The 19,715-nt window shown below is 43.1% G+C and overlaps 1 protein-coding gene across 1 annotated transcript in view; it reads left to right on the forward strand.

The window, feature by feature from the left end:
* Positions 1–19,715, forward strand: part of fto (FTO alpha-ketoglutarate dependent dioxygenase) — a 101,407-nt gene that overhangs the window by 17,511 nt on the left and 64,181 nt on the right. The window contains exons 2-7 of the mRNA XM_011609693.2: positions 953–1,030; positions 1,200–2,208; positions 4,659–4,784; positions 7,439–7,518; positions 7,950–8,093; positions 12,761–12,880. Coding sequence (XP_011607995.2) covers positions 953–1,030; positions 1,200–2,208; positions 4,659–4,784; positions 7,439–7,518; positions 7,950–8,093; positions 12,761–12,880 — 1,557 coding nt within the window. The remainder of the gene's footprint in view (positions 1–952; positions 1,031–1,199; positions 2,209–4,658; positions 4,785–7,438; positions 7,519–7,949; positions 8,094–12,760; positions 12,881–19,715) is intronic.

Here is a 19,715-nt window from a genome sequence, read left to right on the forward strand (position 1 = left end):
TGCTGGGTAGATAAATGCCAAGGTATCCATCTGTAAAGAGTTCCCATAGTAGAAAAACTATAAAAACCTACACAGAGACATATACACATACCTCTCTACTCCGGAGCCTCACCTTGATATCTCCAGGTTCTGTCACGAATCTGACACCACCGAATGTGTGTCAAGTTGTCAATTTCTTCCAACAGCCTGCAGCCTGGCCATGAATAGTGCATGTTTCTATTTTTTTTTTAGCTGTCTGCAAGCCTGCTTTTATTTGTTCTGAAATAACTTGGAAGTCCTCCATGTTATGTGCATCCTTTAAGAAAACTTTCAGCAGGTGATGTGTTGTTTTGCCTACGGTAAAGATTCAGCCCTCAAGGTAAGTTCTCTGTGATGCTTCAGATGGGATGCCCTCCTATTTCTTCCTTCCTATCTGTAGTGCCCGTGCATTCACTACCTGACCTCTTTTTGATTCAGGCCCCCTTCGATTCAGGATTCGCATCTTCTCATAGCCGTGCTTTAACTGTTTTTAAACAGGGCTTTTGGACAGGACGTCTCCATCATTTGTGCCTCATATAGACTGTAGTCACATTAGTACAAAGGAAATGTGGATAGTTATTGGTGGTTAATGTACCAGCCATTTATGGAAAACTTTGAAAGGTTTAAATTGAAGGTATTTTGCTGATATGTTTCCGAGACACGATACAGGAGTTTTCTGTTACTGGAACCACGCCCAAGTCAACAAGTGCTTTTGAGTTAAACATTTATCCATTCATGTTGTTGATGTTATGTTAGAGACAAGAATTTGGAGTTTGCAGCAGTTTTCTTCACTTGATATACATTATATAATGAGATCATTTATTTTCTGCCCTGTCTCTGGAACAAAATGCTCGTACCTCTCATACTCATCTCAGGAAGGGGTTGTATGGTCTTATCAGCTACACCAATGGTCCTTCTGTTTTGTTTTGTGCAGAGGAGGAGGCTGCTGAAAGAGTTGGGAGATCAGAAGATCCCTTTTCTGGGACCTTCAGATCGGGGTTTTCAACAACTGGTGAGCCGTACCTCTCACTTTGAAGAACCTACAGCAGCACATTTCTGACTTTCTGCTTTAGCTCTATACCATATAGCCTGCTCTATATTGCATGATTTGGTATAAATAATGTTTTGGTTCTTGATGTCAGAGTTAACCAGATATAATCAAATTGTCCTTTGTTTCTAAGTGGGATTCCAGCTATTCTGGCCTGGTATTGAAGAGATCCTGCTCACTGCCTGCTGAGCTCCATGCCCGAGTGCAGGCAGCTCTGCTCACCCTGAGAAAAAAGGGCTGCCTCCTGAGGGATTTGGTTCGTGTTCGTGACCGAGATGTATTCACCAACGTGTCACGGGCTCTCCTGGGTGATCAAGGCCATACCTATCGTTATTTAGACACAAGGCTTTTTGCCATTCCCTGGCACAACGAGGACTCAGAGGTTAAAGGACAAAACTGTTGCGACCCCGACCTGAGGGCTGCTTGCAAGGCACTGTGGGAGCTCAATAACTTTTTCTGCTCTGACGTGGCTCAACTGAAAGAAGGAGACAGGTTAGCACAGTGTGCAAAGGGGGAGACAGAGACCAAACAGGCTGAACAGGGAGACACAGAATCGAAACACAGTGAAGACTCCAAGATTAGTGAAGGAGGGGACTCTGAATCCCAAAAAAGTGAAGAGGGGGACACAGAGTCCAAGCACAGTGAGGAGTGGGATGTTGAGTCGAAACAGAGTGAAGAAGGCTGTTCCGGGACAAAAGTAGAAGGAGACTGGGAGACAGGATCCAGACACAGCAGTGAGGAGGGCGAGTCCTCTCTGGTCAAACCAAGTGAAACCTGTGTCGCAGGTGAGTCAGAACACAGTGAAGGAAAGTTGCCTGGCTGGCAGGCTAAGACCAGCTTAAAGACTGAATCAGTGGGTCCAGGAACCCAAGGGAAAGCCCAGCAAAAGCACTCGTCAGAGGACAAAGAGGAGCAAGTAAGCAGACAGGGCTGTTCCCATCCAAGCCCTCCGCAAGTATGCACAGATCACGCCAGGTTCAATGTCACCTTACTGAACTACATGGACCCATCGTCTATGAGCCAGCTGAAAGAGGAGCCTTATTATGGCATGGGGAAGATGGCGGTGGGGTGGCACCACGATGAGAACCTCATCACTCATTCACCAGTTGCTGTTTACAGCTACAGCTGTCACGATGACAAAGGTGAGATTACCTGTGAAATCGAGACTAATTGGAGAACAGTTTGACAACTTAAACACATAAAAATGATTTATTTCCAATTTAAACCGATTCTCCATGTTGAGTTTGCGTTCAGTAAGCTGGTTCAACTTCCCTTTGTCTTTCCTTGCCGTACCCCATCACTTTATCTTCGTTGCTTAACGGTGGATTAAATCTTCTGTATTACGGCCCTGCAGCAGCACTGTAACATCTGTAGACTTGGCCTCCAGTGAGGCAGCCATCAAATATCTCTGTGATAGTGTCAGGGCATTATCAAATGTCATCAGTGGCTCGCTGCTGACAGCCTTATCACTGATGTGCATTGGGAGATCACAGACATTTAGATCTGAGCTCTTAACATGCTCAATGGCCCAGTCTAACAAACAGACCTTATCACACTCAGAGCATCTCATCTAAATCATTTCCCCGAGAAATGATCGATGTGCAATTATCTGATATGGAATAATGAGCAATGCTTTGATAAGTGTTCCTTGACTGCAACGTCGTATGAGAGTGCGATGTATTCTAATTAAGGAACGAGGTCTCGTTCGAGAGCTGATAGTATTTCCTGATGGAGCTGATAGCGAATCTCAGTGAAACATAAACCTCAGCTGAAAAACATGCAAATACAAAGATGGTGTCACTCAACAGTTTAACTTATAACTAGAGGCGTTCTGGATGGAAATTTACACCAATTAAAAACCGTTTGCACACATAAAGACCGGGTGGAGTCATTTAATTGTCCTTGCACCTGGATTCTTTACAAGTTTAAAGGTCAAAAGACAAAGCGACATACACTTTTAATGCTAAGTGTAAATGGCTTATGCATTGAATTACAGGTATTCGCTGCTAATTTGCAGTCACTTTAGTTTGCTTGAAACCTGGAGCAGCCTCGTACTAAATAGATGAAGGTAATAAAATATCCCAGTAGAAGACTGAAATGAAGGGTTAGTCAAAGGTGAGTCAGTTGCTGCAGCATAGTGGAAAATAGGTAAAGTATTTGTTTTCAGCATATATTTCAAAGTACATCGCAATACAGTTGACAAAGCTCCTTTATGTGCATTTACAATACATTAAGTCTGTCAGGAAGAATTACATTTTCCTGTTGTAGATGGTGAAAAAGTCCTGTGGTTCAGCAATGATAAGATCCTCTGCATACTGTGCTCTGTTTAAAGGCCATATGCATGTTAAAATTTAGACTTTACACTATGTTCTGTCATCCCAACACTTTCATAACAGTTCCTTTGTTCCTTAACCATGAACACCTGCTCAAGAGAGATACTTAAATGATTTTGTTCCAGGCCATTTCAGCTTTGACCCTGTGAATGAACACCTTTGTGTTCGGAGCCACTGTGACTTTTTGTACTCCCGAATGACACCACAGTTCCAGATTTTAGAGGGGAAAGTTTGATCACAGCTCCCTACATCTATATCCCAATGGCTGGATGTGAGGAGTCAACCGAGCCAGCCTAATGAAAGTGTTACATTTTACAATGTTTCTTACATTGCACCTGGGAAGAAAGAGGAAAAACATTGGATGGGTTCGATATAGAGTCTAGATGTGTTGCATGACATCTCTTATTTGAAAGGTATTTCCTTTTTGGGAGGGGGGGGGGGTCTAGCTGTAGCGATCTCCTTTTTTCCCCAGCACCGCTGATCCAAAGGAATCTGCCACGATTAAGCATTTTCCGGCACAGAGGATGATCTTCCACCATTCTTGAGGCCTTGGGGAGTGCTGTCATTAGCTGGCTCTCAGAGCACAATGGCTGGAAATTAAGTTACTATTTATCCGTGCTGAGCAAAGGAAAAGGCAGCTGTGGGGCAGAGAGGCCCAGAAAGACTTTAGCATCGATTTTGCTAAAGGGTGTTGGCTAGCCAAGCTGAATCTTGTTTTCTTAGCATGCCATGTAAGAATGAAGGGAGAGAGAGGAGCAAGAAAGGTGGTTACATCGAATGGGTTTAAAAAGGGGAATATCATAGCACACCTTCTCTTTAATATCACACTCTCACACACTCGTTAAACAACATCAGGGGCTTTTATCCCTCTATTTCCTCTTGCGCAGCAGAATGATAACATCAAGATCTTTGCTAACAGCCAATATGATCACAGCATCATTGCTGTTAAGTGATTCTTACTTTCCTGGAGGCAAAAGTACAAAATGCATTTGGTGTTTAAATCAAATTAATGTCATCGTTTCATTTCTGTTACATTTTATTTTCACAAAAGAGGTATAAAAATCACTGAAATGAATTATAGTATAAAATAAAGAATTATAATCATGTCTAAATCTGTCATATTGTAAATAGTGTCTTGATATTGTGGCCTTTTTAAGTTACTTAATGTTTCTGTGTTATTTTCTGGCCTGACAGCCCAGAAACATGTAATGAAAATGCATAGTTAATTCCAAATATCATCGTGAATTTGTGTATGACAGGAGAGAGCAGCGAGGGAAGTGGCAGTGAAAAGGCATGCTGGAGGATTGGGCTTAAGGTAGCCTGGGACATCCACACACCTGGCCTGATGCTGCCACTGGAGTCTGGAGACTGCTATTACATGAGAGGTACCAACTCCCACTGGATTTGCAGATGTACACACATGCACACGTAACCGTATTAATCTGAGAAAATTGCCACGTTCACCACCGTGTCTGACTTTTGAAGTGGGGAACTTGTGTTTCAGTGTTTCTTGTGCTTTGTCCGAACTGCCCCATGCCAGTAGGATACACCCTCCTCTTGCTCTCTTCTCCTAACCATCTCAGCAAGGGAAATTGAGCAAAGATGTGTCATGCATGTGTGTGTGAGGTGTTACTTTACTGAACACAGAGCTCTTAGGTTCCATGAAATTGTGTGCATTAGAAAGGTTAGGAAAACCAAATGTTATGTTTTGAAGTCCTGTGACCCGGTGCTGACTAGCTCTATGGGGAGGATAGACAGTTTGCCACAGGCGTGTAAATCATAGCTTAATGCTTTTGGCTGCTGCAGACACCCTCCACCCTCCTCTTTCCTAGCCCCATGGGCCATTCGAAGCTTTCCCCTTTTTCTCAGTGTGAGGACTGAGGATGTTTATCCATATCACAGTGGAAGCTTGTTTTCGCATGAACAAGAAGTTGAGCTCCATGGGCGGATGACCGAGGGTTTATCATTTTACGGGCACTCTGCTGTCATAATGATACAAGGAAAGACATAAACGACACTCCTGCAGCCCCGAAGCTATAGATAGTTATTTTCTCTTACTATTCTTTACGTAATTTTAGTTGTTTTTAATGTGAGCCATGAAAACAAGTTCTTGTGGTGTTAGCAGGCCATTGTTAACAACTTTTCCAGACAAAGAAATTGTCTCTCTTCTCTGTCCCCATGATGTTTGAAGAATTTTAGTCATTTCCAAAAGGTGCTTTCCCATCTGACTCATTTTAAAAACACTGTAGAAGTAAGGGGGAAAAAAAAGTAAATAAAAAAATGGGACCTCGTAATGAAAACCTGAAAATGAGGCTTTGAAACCGCTCCATTTTCATGTAAGTGCCGAGACGTCCGTACCTCTGGTAATATTCGGCCTGACAGGGCTTGAAGCCGACCTCCTTTTGCTGGGTGAGATTTACAATAGAACAGTCAGTTCCAGGCCAGCCATGATAATAGAGTGATGGGCTATTGTGCGGACCATTCTAATGGGACTTGACTGTCGCGGATCAGTGGGGATTTATGCTCCACTTGGTGAGTACGCCCTTGAGAGGCCAACTGCTATGCAACGATAGCAGCTCACCCAGTACTTGGCACTCTGTTGCTTTGTTGGACTACCTGAATTAAATACTTGGCACAGTCCAAAGGCATATGGATGCACCTATAAATTCAAAAAAGTCTAATGAACAGAAATTTCCTCTGACACCACCAACAGATGTGCTGAAATACAGCGTACACTGTTACCGCCAGGTGCTATATGATAGATGGTTTGCTGGTATTAAAAGAAAACTACAATGGCGTTTAACCACAGACACCATAATGTCTTTTCTACACCATTTGTCGTCGGCTGGCCCTTTTGAACTGCTAATGTCTGAGTTGCTGGAGGCAAATTGAATCACCATCATTTCCACCTAAATGGAATTTCAGTGGTTAAAAAAGAACAATGCAAGTCTTGACACCGGGCCTGTTCAATAATCTGATTTCCAGCTCCCAATGCACAGGGGGGACTGGAGAAAAGAGTTGACCTAATATATTTAAAAGCCTGCTTCCTGGAAAAGGAGGACAAGTGGCAGCAGGCACTGGGGTTGAAAGAAAGATAAATATTTATTACAGTTATCGAGTTTGCCTCTACTCCCTCCTGATCCCAATGACGCATCAGACGCGCCAAGAAAAGAGCAGATTGATGGAGATAATTTGTTATTGGATATAAACAGTTTTAAAGACGCAGAGTAATTCTGCCCAGAGACCTAATCCTTCACAATCTCATCAGGGTGAAGAAAACACCGGCAAGTTGTTTTGTTTGTCACCATCTTTTCCCCCCCTCCTACCAAACAATAATATCTTGCTCCCAAAGCATTTGGCTGTTTGACTTTCAAATCACAGGCATTAGCCAGTGTACTCTTGCTCAAGGCGGGTGTAAATATGCACATGTGCTGTGAATGACAGCTCTGTCATAGCTAAATTAATTATTGGTATGAGGCAAATAATGGCAGAGCTGATAAACATCTATACACACAAAGAAACACATGGAGGGATCCACTAGAAACAGCAGTAAGGCCTCTCTAGGAAGCTTTTGTGGTACTGGACAAATGTTTGTTGGTATGGCTCTTCCTTCTTGACAGATTGAATGCGATCTGCGTTTGTTTGATAATTAAAATTAAGGCACAATGCTCATCATTCTGTCTGATTCAGTCTGGACTGAGTGGAGTCTGTCTGAGCCTACACAAAGATTTAGCTGTCATTTTGCATTGTGTCCTGCTTTTTAATGGTTTTCTGTAATCGCTTCTTTACATTTCAGCGACTCTTTTCTTAATAGAACTAATTAAACCCACCGGATCAGACTTGAAATCTCCTCTTAGTCTTTCTGTTGCATCCACTTTGTTCCATTGTGTTATCGAGCTACCTCTGGCAGATTTCTGTCCTTTATCTTTTGGGATCTGTTCTCCTGTTTCCTCCGTTTACAGTGTTGGCGATTGTTGGTGGTGTTTTGTTGTTTTTTTTCTATCAGGTTTTTTTGCTTTCTCTTTCTTGTGTTTATCAGATGACCTGAACAGTACTCACCAACACTGTGTCCTTGCTGGAGACACCGCACGCTTTAGCTCCACACACAGAATGGCTGAGGTGAGACGTCAACAGGTTTAAGATTCAAATCTCAGTATACAGTTTCAACAAAAAAAAACAAAAAACGCTATTGTTACCTTAAACTATACTGTCAGATGTCAGGTCTTCCATAATGTGGAAAAACATACATAATCTTTGAGAATGACATCATCTGTTGCTACCAAAGTAAGCATTGAAGGAATCTAACCTTTGCAACATTCAACACTAAATTATGACTACTTTAAAGTGCAATAGAGCAGCTAAGCCCCACCTATCAACTCCAAATTATTTCAATACCGTCTTGGAATTTCATCAGGAAATAAATGATCTGAATGTAATTTCAAGAATTTTAAGATTCAATCAGTTTCAGGAAAGGATGGGAGATGCAAATGTTCAGTTGTTTTTCTGTTCACACTGCACTTATTTGTACCAGGTGTGTTCTTTCCTTTCAGTGTTCTAATGGGACCCTAACCTACATCCAGTCAAAGTGTCAAGAGGCCCTGTCCAACCTGCACACCGACCCAGAGACAGGCTCTCACAGCCTGCTCGCCCTGCTGCCGACAACTCTACAGCGCTGTGAGGAGATTCACAATGAGGTGGGGGCACACGGGTGTATCTTCACATGCATGCACAAATGAATCGATGAGTAAAAGTTTTATGGCGCCCTGTAGTTGCAGTTGTCGTTGATGATTTCGGCAACCGCAGGGCACCAGAAGGCTGAGACTTGCCACAGTGGACAGCAAAGAATGCGCCAGTAAAGTTTAGGCAGCGCCAGTTTTCAAAGTTATAAAGTGCAGCGTAGACATATGATCATCCTGCTTGATACTATCTGCATTTTTCTCATGCTGCAGTTTTTGCCCATCTGGTATTTCAATAAGGTTAAAACTGGAACCATCTGCAAATATGACAGGATTTCATTAGGACAGGAAGGAAGACCAGAGATTTAGAAATCTCTTTAAAATCAGGAGAATTTGAGCATGGGAATCATGTGGAGAAGGATCTAATGAAGGAGTTACAGTTTGTTTGAACAAGCACGCGCATTACAAAGATTTATGTTTTTACTTACAGTTAAGTGAAATATATGCTCTCCGCAGCTCCATTCACACAGACGGCCATTTTACCAGGCAACACCGAGCAATGTATCATCAAATACGTGCAAAACATTCATTTGGCGCATTATGCCTAATTTGTTTCCTCAGTTTTGGTGGTATTGCAAAACAACTAAATTTGCTATAACCAATTGTGCGCCATGGGACCGACGGCATCGGCAATCTTCCCCTGTCAGACTGTAAATGGCAGGCTGGGAGCTGACCAGCTTTTTGCACATCATTCACTTGGTTATTTCATATGAAATCCTGGTTGTTCCCATTTGTCCCGGCCTGTGATGGATCATAAGGCAATTGACTGTCCATATGTTGGCTAAAGATGGAGTCCTGCCCACTCTCCCGCCCCCCGCCAGCCCCTAACCCTGACCCTTTTCACACAAAACAACAGGCTCGTTAGATCGGTGCGCTAAGGAATAGATGGAGGTTAAAAATGAGGAATGCGAGGAGGTTATCTGTGCAGTCGCCAGCTCCCTGAGCTTGCTTGCCGCAGGCCAACGGTTAATATAGCACTTCACCTCTCCCCCTTTGCACGCTTGGGCTCGAGGCACCGATCTGAGCCGTTGCAAGCGCTCCGGCCCCTCAGCAGGGCATCATGACAGATGAGTCTGACGTAAGGTTGTTTAAAGGTTGGAGACAATAATAATTATTCAGTACAGCCAAACAATAGGGCTGTCTGTGTCAGGAGGACCACTACGCTAGTTACCAACACCTGCTACTTTTGGCGCACAGTGCTACAGGATTACAGAGCACAACCCCCACAGGATGGCAAGGCAGGTTTACTTAGGATGCTAAGCAGGATGCTATTTATAAATGAACAGATGTGTGTTTGGATGTGTGAAGGTTTAAGTGGGTGGGGGTGCTCTCCGGGGCTCACCCTACCCTACCTGGCACTCACAATGATCGATGCGGCCATTTGTTGGGAGTTGCCCATGAGAGCAGAACACCCACCTCAATGATGTATTGTCGGTGGTGTTATTTATGATGACGGCCCACTTTGGCGCTTGGCGGGTGCATATTGCGCCGGTCGTGTTTGACACGGACGACCAAGGAGTGAACAAGACTGAGACGCACAAGCAGGCTGACCTGAGCAGTGCCTCATGGACCTTCCTTTAAAAAGGGCTAAATTGCCAGCTAGCACTGATGGGGGTGACACGGATACTATAATTCGCTGTACTGCAACTTGGCGAAGGGAGAGCAGAGGTTGGGGCTTGTCAGAAGTGGGTGAGAGTGGATGTTGAGAGGTGGTTGATGGGGCACAGAAGGGAAGAACTCTTCCCACCTGGTTTTAGGTGTGGCCCTCGCAATCTCTGATTTTAATTCTACCTCCTGACTGAGATGGTTTTTGGAGGGGGGAGGGGATGCAGCATAACACGGCATCGCTTTGAAATGATAATCCCAGATGCAAACGTCATGTCTCATTTAAAGCCACCGTGTCACTTCCCAGGTGGGTGTGTGACAGAGTGCCCTGAGGGACCCTCACTAATGATGCTAGCCCCCCACAGTAAATATTGAAGGGAGGGATGAGGTTTTCCCAAATGTTTTGGAAAAAAAATAAACATAATGGAAGCAGCTGTGCGCGACCTTCCAATGTCCTGTTTTCAGACCAGACTGTCTCCCCAGACTTTTGGGTCTTTGCTTTCAAACACCTTTCCAGAGGGGTTTATAGTGGAGTAGAGAGAACACTACATTGTAAATCATGGAGTGGCTCCTATATTTCCTGCTGACATACAAAATAGATGGATGTGTTGCCACTTTCCATCAAATAATAAAAAAGCTACTGAACCCTGGGATCATGCTTAAGTATTATTTTTGCTAAGTTGCTTTAGCATCTTAAAGGTGTCCATTTTTCCTGACGTGTGGGGAGGAAAGGCCAGAGAAAGTTAAACAGAGGAGGGCAGAGTGGGATCGATCCCATCTCAGGGCCCTGGCCTGGAAATTGATTAGACCTGCTGAGGGAATACCATGGTGTGTAAAAAAGAACTAAATAGGAAAAAAAAACAACACTCTGCCTCAACAGCAGACGTGCCGTGGTGGGCCACAGGTGGACTAATGTGGTGCTAATGTTCAGTTAGTGTGTCCATCACCTGGGAAGATGACAGCCACTGCCGCAGGGGACCCACTAGCTTCGCCTTTGCCTCCCCACTGTTTTAGGGAAAAACTCTTCCTGACAACCACTTTCTCTTTCACACGCACCTTCGTTCTGTTTGCCTGGATATGTGGCATTTACTCAGAGTTCCCCTCTTGGTTACTCTCAGCTGGATGGCTGCACTCCAAATGCCACATAACCAGCACTCCTCAGTAGCTTCTGATGGCTCGCTTTGTGGCTGCTATCGGCCTGCACAGTGGGGAATAGGCAGCCATGTCATCTCAAAGTGGTGACACAGGTCGGTTTCTACTCACTAAAGGACAGGCAGACAATCAGAGAGATAGAAGGAGGGATGAACAGAGAGAAAGGGATGTCCGATATTGGTGCTCAGAGGCTTTGTTGTGCGTTTGAGCTGTAGTGATCGAAGGAAAGTGGATTTGGAGAGTGTTGGAAGGGAGCATAAAGGGTGACATTTCTTTGAAGGGTGGGTTGTGTGGAGTGGCAGGAAGGCCTCTGAGCAGTGCCGTTGGCTATGTTTTCTCCATGACATGCCCTAGTCTTTGCATAACTTCCCTGGTGATCACCAGGGAATCTATTGGAATAAACACTAGTTTGACACTGTTTACTATTTAACCTCCTAAAGTTGGTGCAAATGATTCAGGCCCCTTGTTTTTCTATTAGATGAATGGAAGACTCTCTAAAGGTAGGGGAATAGAAAAAAAAACTGACAGCAGAAAATAAGAAAAGAAGTCCTTTTCAATTCCTGAGACTTTTTTAGGTCGACCTTAAATGTTTAAACCTGATTGGGAAAAAAAAAGGAAGTGATTTCACAGCTCTACAAAGGGTCTGTTATACACTGGCTAATGCTCTGTTGGAACAACAATGAACAAAGTAGTTTTCAGAAAGGGAACAATAGCTCCCTGAGTCCCATTTGATATGTGACTCCTTTGCGTGTAAGCACTTTTTGTCTTGTACAGTTGTCTGCGTCAGACAGAACTGGAGTGTGCATTGTTTTGGGTGGATGACGCTTTGTAGGACGTTTTGGGGGAGGGCAAGCTGCAGTGTCTCGCATTTACGTTGGCGGCAAATGGGGCAATCTTTGACATGCATGCGCGCATTGGCAAAGATGTACGTGCAGAGTTTAACAAAAGCTGCTCACACACCTATGCAGACTGGAAGAGGCAGGGGCACAAACACACACCTGCACTCCTGCTACAAAAACAGTAACATGCACCCAGAAAGGCAGACTTAGGAAAAGATAGGCAACACCTGGCTACAAGACGCATCCTTGCGAGGATTAAATCAGCACTTCAAAGGAGCAGGAAACAAAAACACTCCCAGCGGAGGAGAAGGGAGGCACTCGACAGCCAAAACTGTCATCTCCAGACAGAGCGAAGGAGTGGGAGAGAAAGGGAAGGAGGGAGCTGAATGAGGAGAGGAGGAAGAGGGTGGAGTTTTCAGGTGTGTTGACAGGAAGGTGTGTCCAAATAGGCATGTGTGTGTGCATGTGTGTGTGTTTGTGTGATTGTTAAGTGCCTTTTTTGTGTGGTATGGATAAGCTGGCATTCCCAGAGGTGACCACTATAGGTGTGTTTTGGTTGTGTGAACTGTTTCTGCATGTGATCGAAAAGGACAGATATCATTAAAGATATTAGGTTCTTTGAAAAAGAAGCAGAAACACCAAAGAGATCTTTTCATAGCGGAACTTTTATTAGCTCTATATTATAAACGTGTAAGATTTATTTGTGTTCTGTGGACTTTTTATGCCAAGTGTATTATTTATATATATTTTGTATATGTCCATTATTAATTTTATGAACAAAAATAATATCAGCTAAAATAAAATGATTCATATTAACTGTATTGAGCATATTACATGTAGTTTATTAAAAATGTTTGAGTTGGATATATTTTCACTGAAATAATTTTCACTTTTCTAAAACAGTAGTGTTTTATGTTGTGATTGAAACGAGTGATTTAAAATATTTACAAATGTCTCTTCTTTTTCTGATTTCGGTGACTCAGTGGCAGAATCATGTTGTGTGTCCTGATTCCATCTGTGTGTCTTCAGGTGGAGTTTGAGTGGTTACGGCAGTACTGGTTTCAGGGCCAACGCTACACTCGCTTCTGCAGCTGGTGGAGCAAACCGATGGAGCAGCTGGAGAAGGACTGGAAGCTGATGGAGATGATGGTGAGCTCCGTCTGGTACCTCGAAAAGTTGGGCGGTCATTCTCTATATATGCCCTCAGTCAGCACTGCCATAACACTCAGATTGAAAGCATTTTTTTTGCAGGCAATAGTTAACAACAACAACAGGAACAACAAAAATACTACTACTACTACTACTACTACTACTACTACTGCTAATAATAATAATACCGATAATAATAATAATAATATTACTACTACTACTACTACTACTACTTCTACTACTACTACTACTACTAATAATAATAATAATGATAATAATAATAATAATAATAATAATAATAATAATAATAATGATAATAATAATGATAATAATAATAATAATAATAATAATAATAATAATAATAATAATAATGATAATAATAATGATTACTGCAGCCACTCCGCTCTATAATAACAGCTTTGTTACGGTGCAACATGCCTCTGCTTGTGCTTTTTACACACACTCCAGAGGTGATCTACTGTCCTGTATTGGGCGTTATGTGTGGTGCGTTATTACAGACATGATGTGTTTGATTATAGCCTAACTGAGGTTTTGCAGGAGAGGGTTGTGGGTATTCAGCCAGACTCCTTTGAAACAGAACATCTAGGTACCAGTAACGTCAGCCTCATAATTTAGTCGCCTTGGCCAGGGAGCTACACTGCACACACACACACACACACACACACATACTTGCACACGTAGATATTCTATACAACTCAACTCATAACGCACTCTTAGTTTCAGCTCCTTCCGCTCCTGCGGCATCTCTCTTGGAGCTCAATGTTGAAGATGGTGCTCGTGTGTTGGCGTGAGTACAGCTGTGAACATGCAGAAACCAGAGGCAGCAGGGGGCACTCTTGTATCACTGTAGCAGCGACTACAAGAGTAGCCCTCTCTCCCTCTATGTCTCTCAGCCCTGCCTGCTGTCTCTGGGAGCACTCTGTCTCTGTCAGAGCGCAGCGCTGAGCAGTAATCACATCTAATGCTCAGGCGGGGATAAAGACAGGGGGCTCGAGGAGAACAGTAGTGCTGCTGCCGACGCTGCTCAGCTCTGCTCCGAGTCTCTTTCTCTCCCTCTCTGTCTTAGTGGAACCGCCTGGCAGAGTGTGTGTTTCTGTGTATGTATGTGTGTGTGTGTGTGTGTGTGTGTGGTTGTGCGTGTGCGCGCCAGAGTGTGTGTGATAGAAGGAAAGATCTTGACCCCACCTCTAGGCCAAGATGAAGTGTGTGAGTTGGACCTGTATTTAGAAAAGGGCATTCGTGAATTTTGAGGTCTTTTTCTCTCTGTCTGCTGCACTTTCTCCACCTTTATACAAATAATTTCTCCAGTGTGTGTGTATAAGTGTCTATGTGTGTGTGTTTCCTTTTGTCAAGTATTTTCATGTCCTCAAAACTTTCAATCCATATTGCACAATGCAGCAAGTGCAGTTTTACTAAAACAGCCAATGTGAAACAACTTAAAATAAGCAAACATTATTGTCATTTGTTCTCCTTTCTGTTATTTTACAGCCCCAATTTCTCCACATTAATGACACTAAATGTTCACCAAATTTCATATGAAATCACTCAGCGTATCATCAGCAGGAATCCGTCCTGACCCTTATATGACGCAGTGGTGAATGCATAAATATAATCACTCACTATTGTGCTGCAACATTATTGCTCTGGCAAGCAATATTTACAAACAGACATCGACCCCTGATACCCTGATGAAAAGCACTTTATTGATGTGGCTTATAGATTTTCTCTTGTACGTCTCGATTGCTGAGGATTTCTCAGCAGAGAGATTAAAACACATTTCTCTAAATTGCTTTGAGTTATTTAAATGATGTCTTTCCCTCCGTGCAGTAATTCACTGCAGATATTTTATATTTTGAAGGCGGCATTTGGCAGGAGAGTCCATCTGATTGAAATACAAGTGACCTCCTGTGTATGGATGCTGGTTGCAGTTTATTTTCAGATTCCCGCTGCCGCTCGCATGAGCGAATTCAAATACCACATTATTTTTCTGTCAATTTTTTTATATCACCATGGGTATTTTATAATAACAAATATACGTCCGTAAATAGGATTTATAAATTGACACTGTGTCAGTTTATACACATGGCTGTTGCAATAAAACTCTATATTGTTTTTTCCTGCTAAAATAGTAATACAAACCGCCAGCCTTCCTCTCTTTATTGTCATATTTAGCACACAGTGTTGTGTGATGCGCTGGGCTGTACTGTATTTGCGTTTGTTAGTCCGTATGAAGAATATTGCAAATATGGGGCGGGGGGGGGGAGCTCCTGTTTATGGATACTGTCACTCCCTGGGGCTCCCTCTGCTCCTCAGCCTGTTCTCATGCAAATGCTCATCCTTCCATTTGAATGACATCCTGATAAAATACATAAATAAATAAATATATAAATAAAGACCAAACGCAAAACAAGTCCACTTGCTCGCGCGTCTCTTTTTTGGTACCTCATATATTCATGTGGGTTCTTGATGGAAACAAAGAGACATGCTTCTGAGTCAACTTCAAGTGTGTGTGCACAAGCCTGGCAAAAGTACATCAGTGTGTGTGAAGCTCCTGCTGGGGGACTGTAGTTAAGTTAAAGGTTGTTTCTGGAGGGGTAGAAAAAAATACAGTAACTTAAAGGTATTACATTCCCCTGTGGTTCATTGTGCTAACGTCCATTTAGACCTACCTCGCGCTCGGGAGCCTGCACTCGTGGCGATGATACAGTCGTGACATTTCCTTAAACTAGCAACAATGAATAGCTTCTATCCGACTGACAATAAACAGAGAGTGGGGCCTTTTTGCAGAATATTTTAAATACCAGTGTGCTACTTTTTTTTTTTATCTTTCCACTTTTCACTGTGGGGGAGAAGCAGCAGCAGCAACAACAAGCCCATGAGCACATCTCTCCTATTTTCCCCCATCTCTCCTGTCCTGTGTGCATGTGTGTGCCTGTGTGTGCACGTGCCATTGATGTTAATGTATGCACTTGGCATGACTTTAATTGATTTAGCAGCTCTGCTTGCAAAGTACGGCTTTTTCCCTAATTTGTCACTTTCCTGACTTCTGTGGCTGCTCATCTCACAACTTCAAAAGCCACCATGGATGCAAAGAGATTTCAATGCACTCCGTCTCCCTTCTCTCTCTCTTTCTCTCTCTCTCTTTCTATTCTTTGTTGTTCTCTCCCTCTCTTGTGCCCGCTCATCTTGCCGCATCTCTGTCTCATTTTCGCACTTTCTCCCTCATTTGACAGCAAAGTGAGCCTTGTAGATGGAAATCTTTTCAACGCATATCAAGAAAATTAATCTACTTCTGTAATAAATACGATCCACTCGAGTGAATACATTTGTATACTTCAAGATGTACAAAACAGGAAGTAGTTTCGGGGCCACGTCTGCCTCTACTCCACACACCCAGGCTGTCACTCCCTGTTTATCCAACACGTTGGTCACACACATACACACACTCTAGTCACAATGCCTTAGTTTCCCTCCTCATTGTGTTAAAAAACCACCTCTGTTGATTTGGAATAACATGTACACAAGGGCGTGCATATAACTGTAATTGGTGTCCGTTTCATCTTGTCTCGCTTTAATAACTGACTCCAGGAACAGTGTGGACTGATGAGGAGGGCCGTACTGCAATCACACACAGACCAGCCCGGTCAACATTGATAGCTGATTAGGTTATTGACCCGGCCTAGCACATAAAGGAGGGGTCCTCTGGTGGGGGCGAGTCGTGGGGAGTGTCTGTAGAGACAGAAAAAGGGTGGAGGTAAGAAAATAGAGAGGTGGTGGTGTGGATGTGTTGGGGTGGGTAAAGGGGGGAGGAAGGGGGTCAATGTAAATGTTATTGCTGTGTGAGCTCATTTGATCAAAGTCCTGGAAAGGTTAAGCGAATCCAATCTGGTTTTGTATGGCAGAGTGGAGACACAGGCACCAGGGAAGAAACCCCCAGGACGGAGAATGGATTATCATATTGGCTCAGGAGTAGCAGGGGCCTCCGACGGACAGTTTACCCTGCCCGTAATGCGTTTAGACAGCAATTGGCCTTAATAACCTTTATTGACTTTAGCGGGTCAGTGCCAAGAATCTAATTATCAAAGTGTATCAATTTCATTGGAGTTTAGAGTTGCACTGCTCACAATAATTATTTTAAGGTCAGGCCGGGGCAATTAATCCCCTCTCCACTTATTTGATGGCTTTGTAAAACATTATAAATGTTATGGTTTCTGTTGTGCGTTTCACCGTAAATTATTTCACGGAGCCATTTTTAGCAGGCTTTTATTTGCAGGGCGTGCAGCACCGGTCCAGCCGAGGGGGAAAGGTAGCATATTTCAGGAAAGCTGGGGGCCAAAGCTGAATCATGTTGCAGATGTTTACCAGCAGCAATTTTTCTCGCTCGCTTGCCATTTCACTCGTATTGTGGGCAGAGTTTATACCCACTTTATATGCACACATGGAACCCAGATTAATTATAAGTGTGAACCAAGCAGTAAACAGTTAAGCAGCCATTTATTTTGCTCATTATGAAGCCATTTATTATCTCTTACATTAAACCGCACGTGTTTATGTGTGCACATTCTTTTGCATTTTAAGCACTCCACTCTGCAAATGCGCTTATATACTGAAATTATATTTCATTCTTTTGTGTTTCTTTGGCACACTTTTGGGTATGTTTGTGTGTCGGCGAGTTTATTTAGTATGCCGTTTATGTGTTTATGTGCACACAGTGTATCCAGGAGTAAATGTACAGCTTCCCAGTTGTTTATCCTTCATTGACAGTCAATACCTGCCTGTACCTGGGTAGTAGCAGAGGTTTATTTATTTATTTATTTTTAATCTTATCTCAGCACAGACTAGAGGCCTAATCCAGGTGCTCATTATTGCCCGGCCTTGTTTACTGGCGGCTCTGTATTAGCTCTGCTTGCTTTGCCCTATTTAGACGGAGCTGAATAAAAAAGAAATTACTGAAAGATTATTGTTATTATTCATTTAAAGAGGAAATATATGGCTGATAATACATTTTACATCACACAGCCGCTTGTGTTTGGAAATAGAAAATGAAAAGCTGCAGGAAGAGGCAGGGAGCGAGAGAGGGAGAGAAAGAGAGAGGGGAGAAAATGTAGCAGTGCAAAGGTATTTGCAATTCTCTTTGAAGTCCCTATTCAACAGGGTAAGCTGAATTTTCGGTGGTGCCTGATAGTGTTCTGCGTAAATGCTTAAACCCCTTTAGAGAATTTTCATGGGCAGATACGCGGTGGCTTGAAGGGAGCGTTTATGTTACCTGGAGCCAATGCAGCCCGCAGCTTTGTACCTAAAGATGTACACTAGTAGTGAATAGAATTCCACTGAGGTTTGTCTTTGACCGAATCTCTCTGCAACATCGCTGTAAGCTGAGGTAGAGGGGAAAAAAGAAAGCGCTGTGAACAGAATTAACCCTGTCACTCCCCCACTGGCACCGCTCACACACACACCCACACACACACACACACCCACACACACACTCTCATACAAAGGAAATAAACGGTCACAGTCATGCAGGTAGAACAACACCGAGAAGGACCGCATGATGTTATTTTGAAGCTGTATTGCATTCACGAATAGTTGTTGCTTAACTGTTTCATAAATTCTGCCGAATTGTGCACACACCTCCTCTTTTCTTCCCCTTGCTAATACGGTTAGGAGCTCTCCCCCATTTACAGTAATTAAAAGGGATGTCTTTGCTTGTGTGTATTTATTTCTCAATAACAGGAGTGTCCTGTTTGGCGCGGTTACCTTTTTCATTCCAACGTCAGACGCAGGCCTGAGCCAACCTGTTTCAGCGATGCGGATTGCCCCAAGTGGAATTTGTTACAGTGAATTCCTCATTTATCTCAAATCGCAGCGAAACCGCAAGTGAAACACGTCTTTGTTTCACATCAGTGACATCTATGAAAGAAAATGAATTCATCCTAAAAAGGGGTGTACGGTGTTGGTTTTACCTATTCAGCTTTGAGTAAACACCAACAATGTGGGTTTGGGTAAATTTATTGACAGGGGTTTAGTCGTTTATTTTGTTTGTCAGTTGTGATGTCGAAAGCTTTATTTTACTGTATCAGTAAGCTTTGAAGGCGGCTTGTCTCGTCTTCTTAGAAAACAAATGAGCATTTTACAGAGACTGATCTGTCTTATCCGCTTAGCAGCTTCCTCAATCCCCACATTTATTTATTTACTTATGTATTTGCTTACTTATTCATTTACCCACCTCTGTCTGGATTTGGTTTGATTCCCCTCTCCAACGCCACCCATGTACACCCCCTCCTCCCCCTCCTCTCCCTGTTCTTCTTCCTCTTCCTCCTCTCATCCTTGGCCTCGATCAGCAAGATAAGCCTTCAGAGGAGGGAAGATAACATCCATTAAAGAGGTAAAGAGGAATTATGGGGCAGCCCAGATTAATCACTGCTCAGCTTAATCGCATTCAGTGTGGACGGCAGGGCTGGCTGCAGGGCCCAGCTTTTTCCTGTGTCATAGCAGTGGATAAAAAAAAAAAAAAAAAAAAGATGCAGGAGAGGACTGTATTTGAAGAAAAGTGCCTAGATTGGGGGAAGAATAAAAAAAAAAAAAGATGAAAGAGATTTCAGAGCATCTCCAGCAAAGCCTGCCCCTCTCAGACATGACGAAAGACATCATCACTAACCAGAGCTTGATCCATAATTATTCCAGCTCTTTGATCCAGGTCTAATTGTTTACTCCAGCAGGCAGGCACGTCAAGGTGCTGCTGTGAAAGAAATTCTCAGAGACGCAAGCAAACACATTGATTTGTCTTGAAACGCAAAGAAAATAACCCCAAATC

This window comes from Takifugu rubripes, chromosome 13, assembly GCF_901000725.2.
Source record: "Takifugu rubripes chromosome 13, fTakRub1.2, whole genome shotgun sequence".
NCBI classification, from domain to species: Eukaryota; Metazoa; Chordata; class Actinopteri; order Tetraodontiformes; family Tetraodontidae; genus Takifugu; species Takifugu rubripes.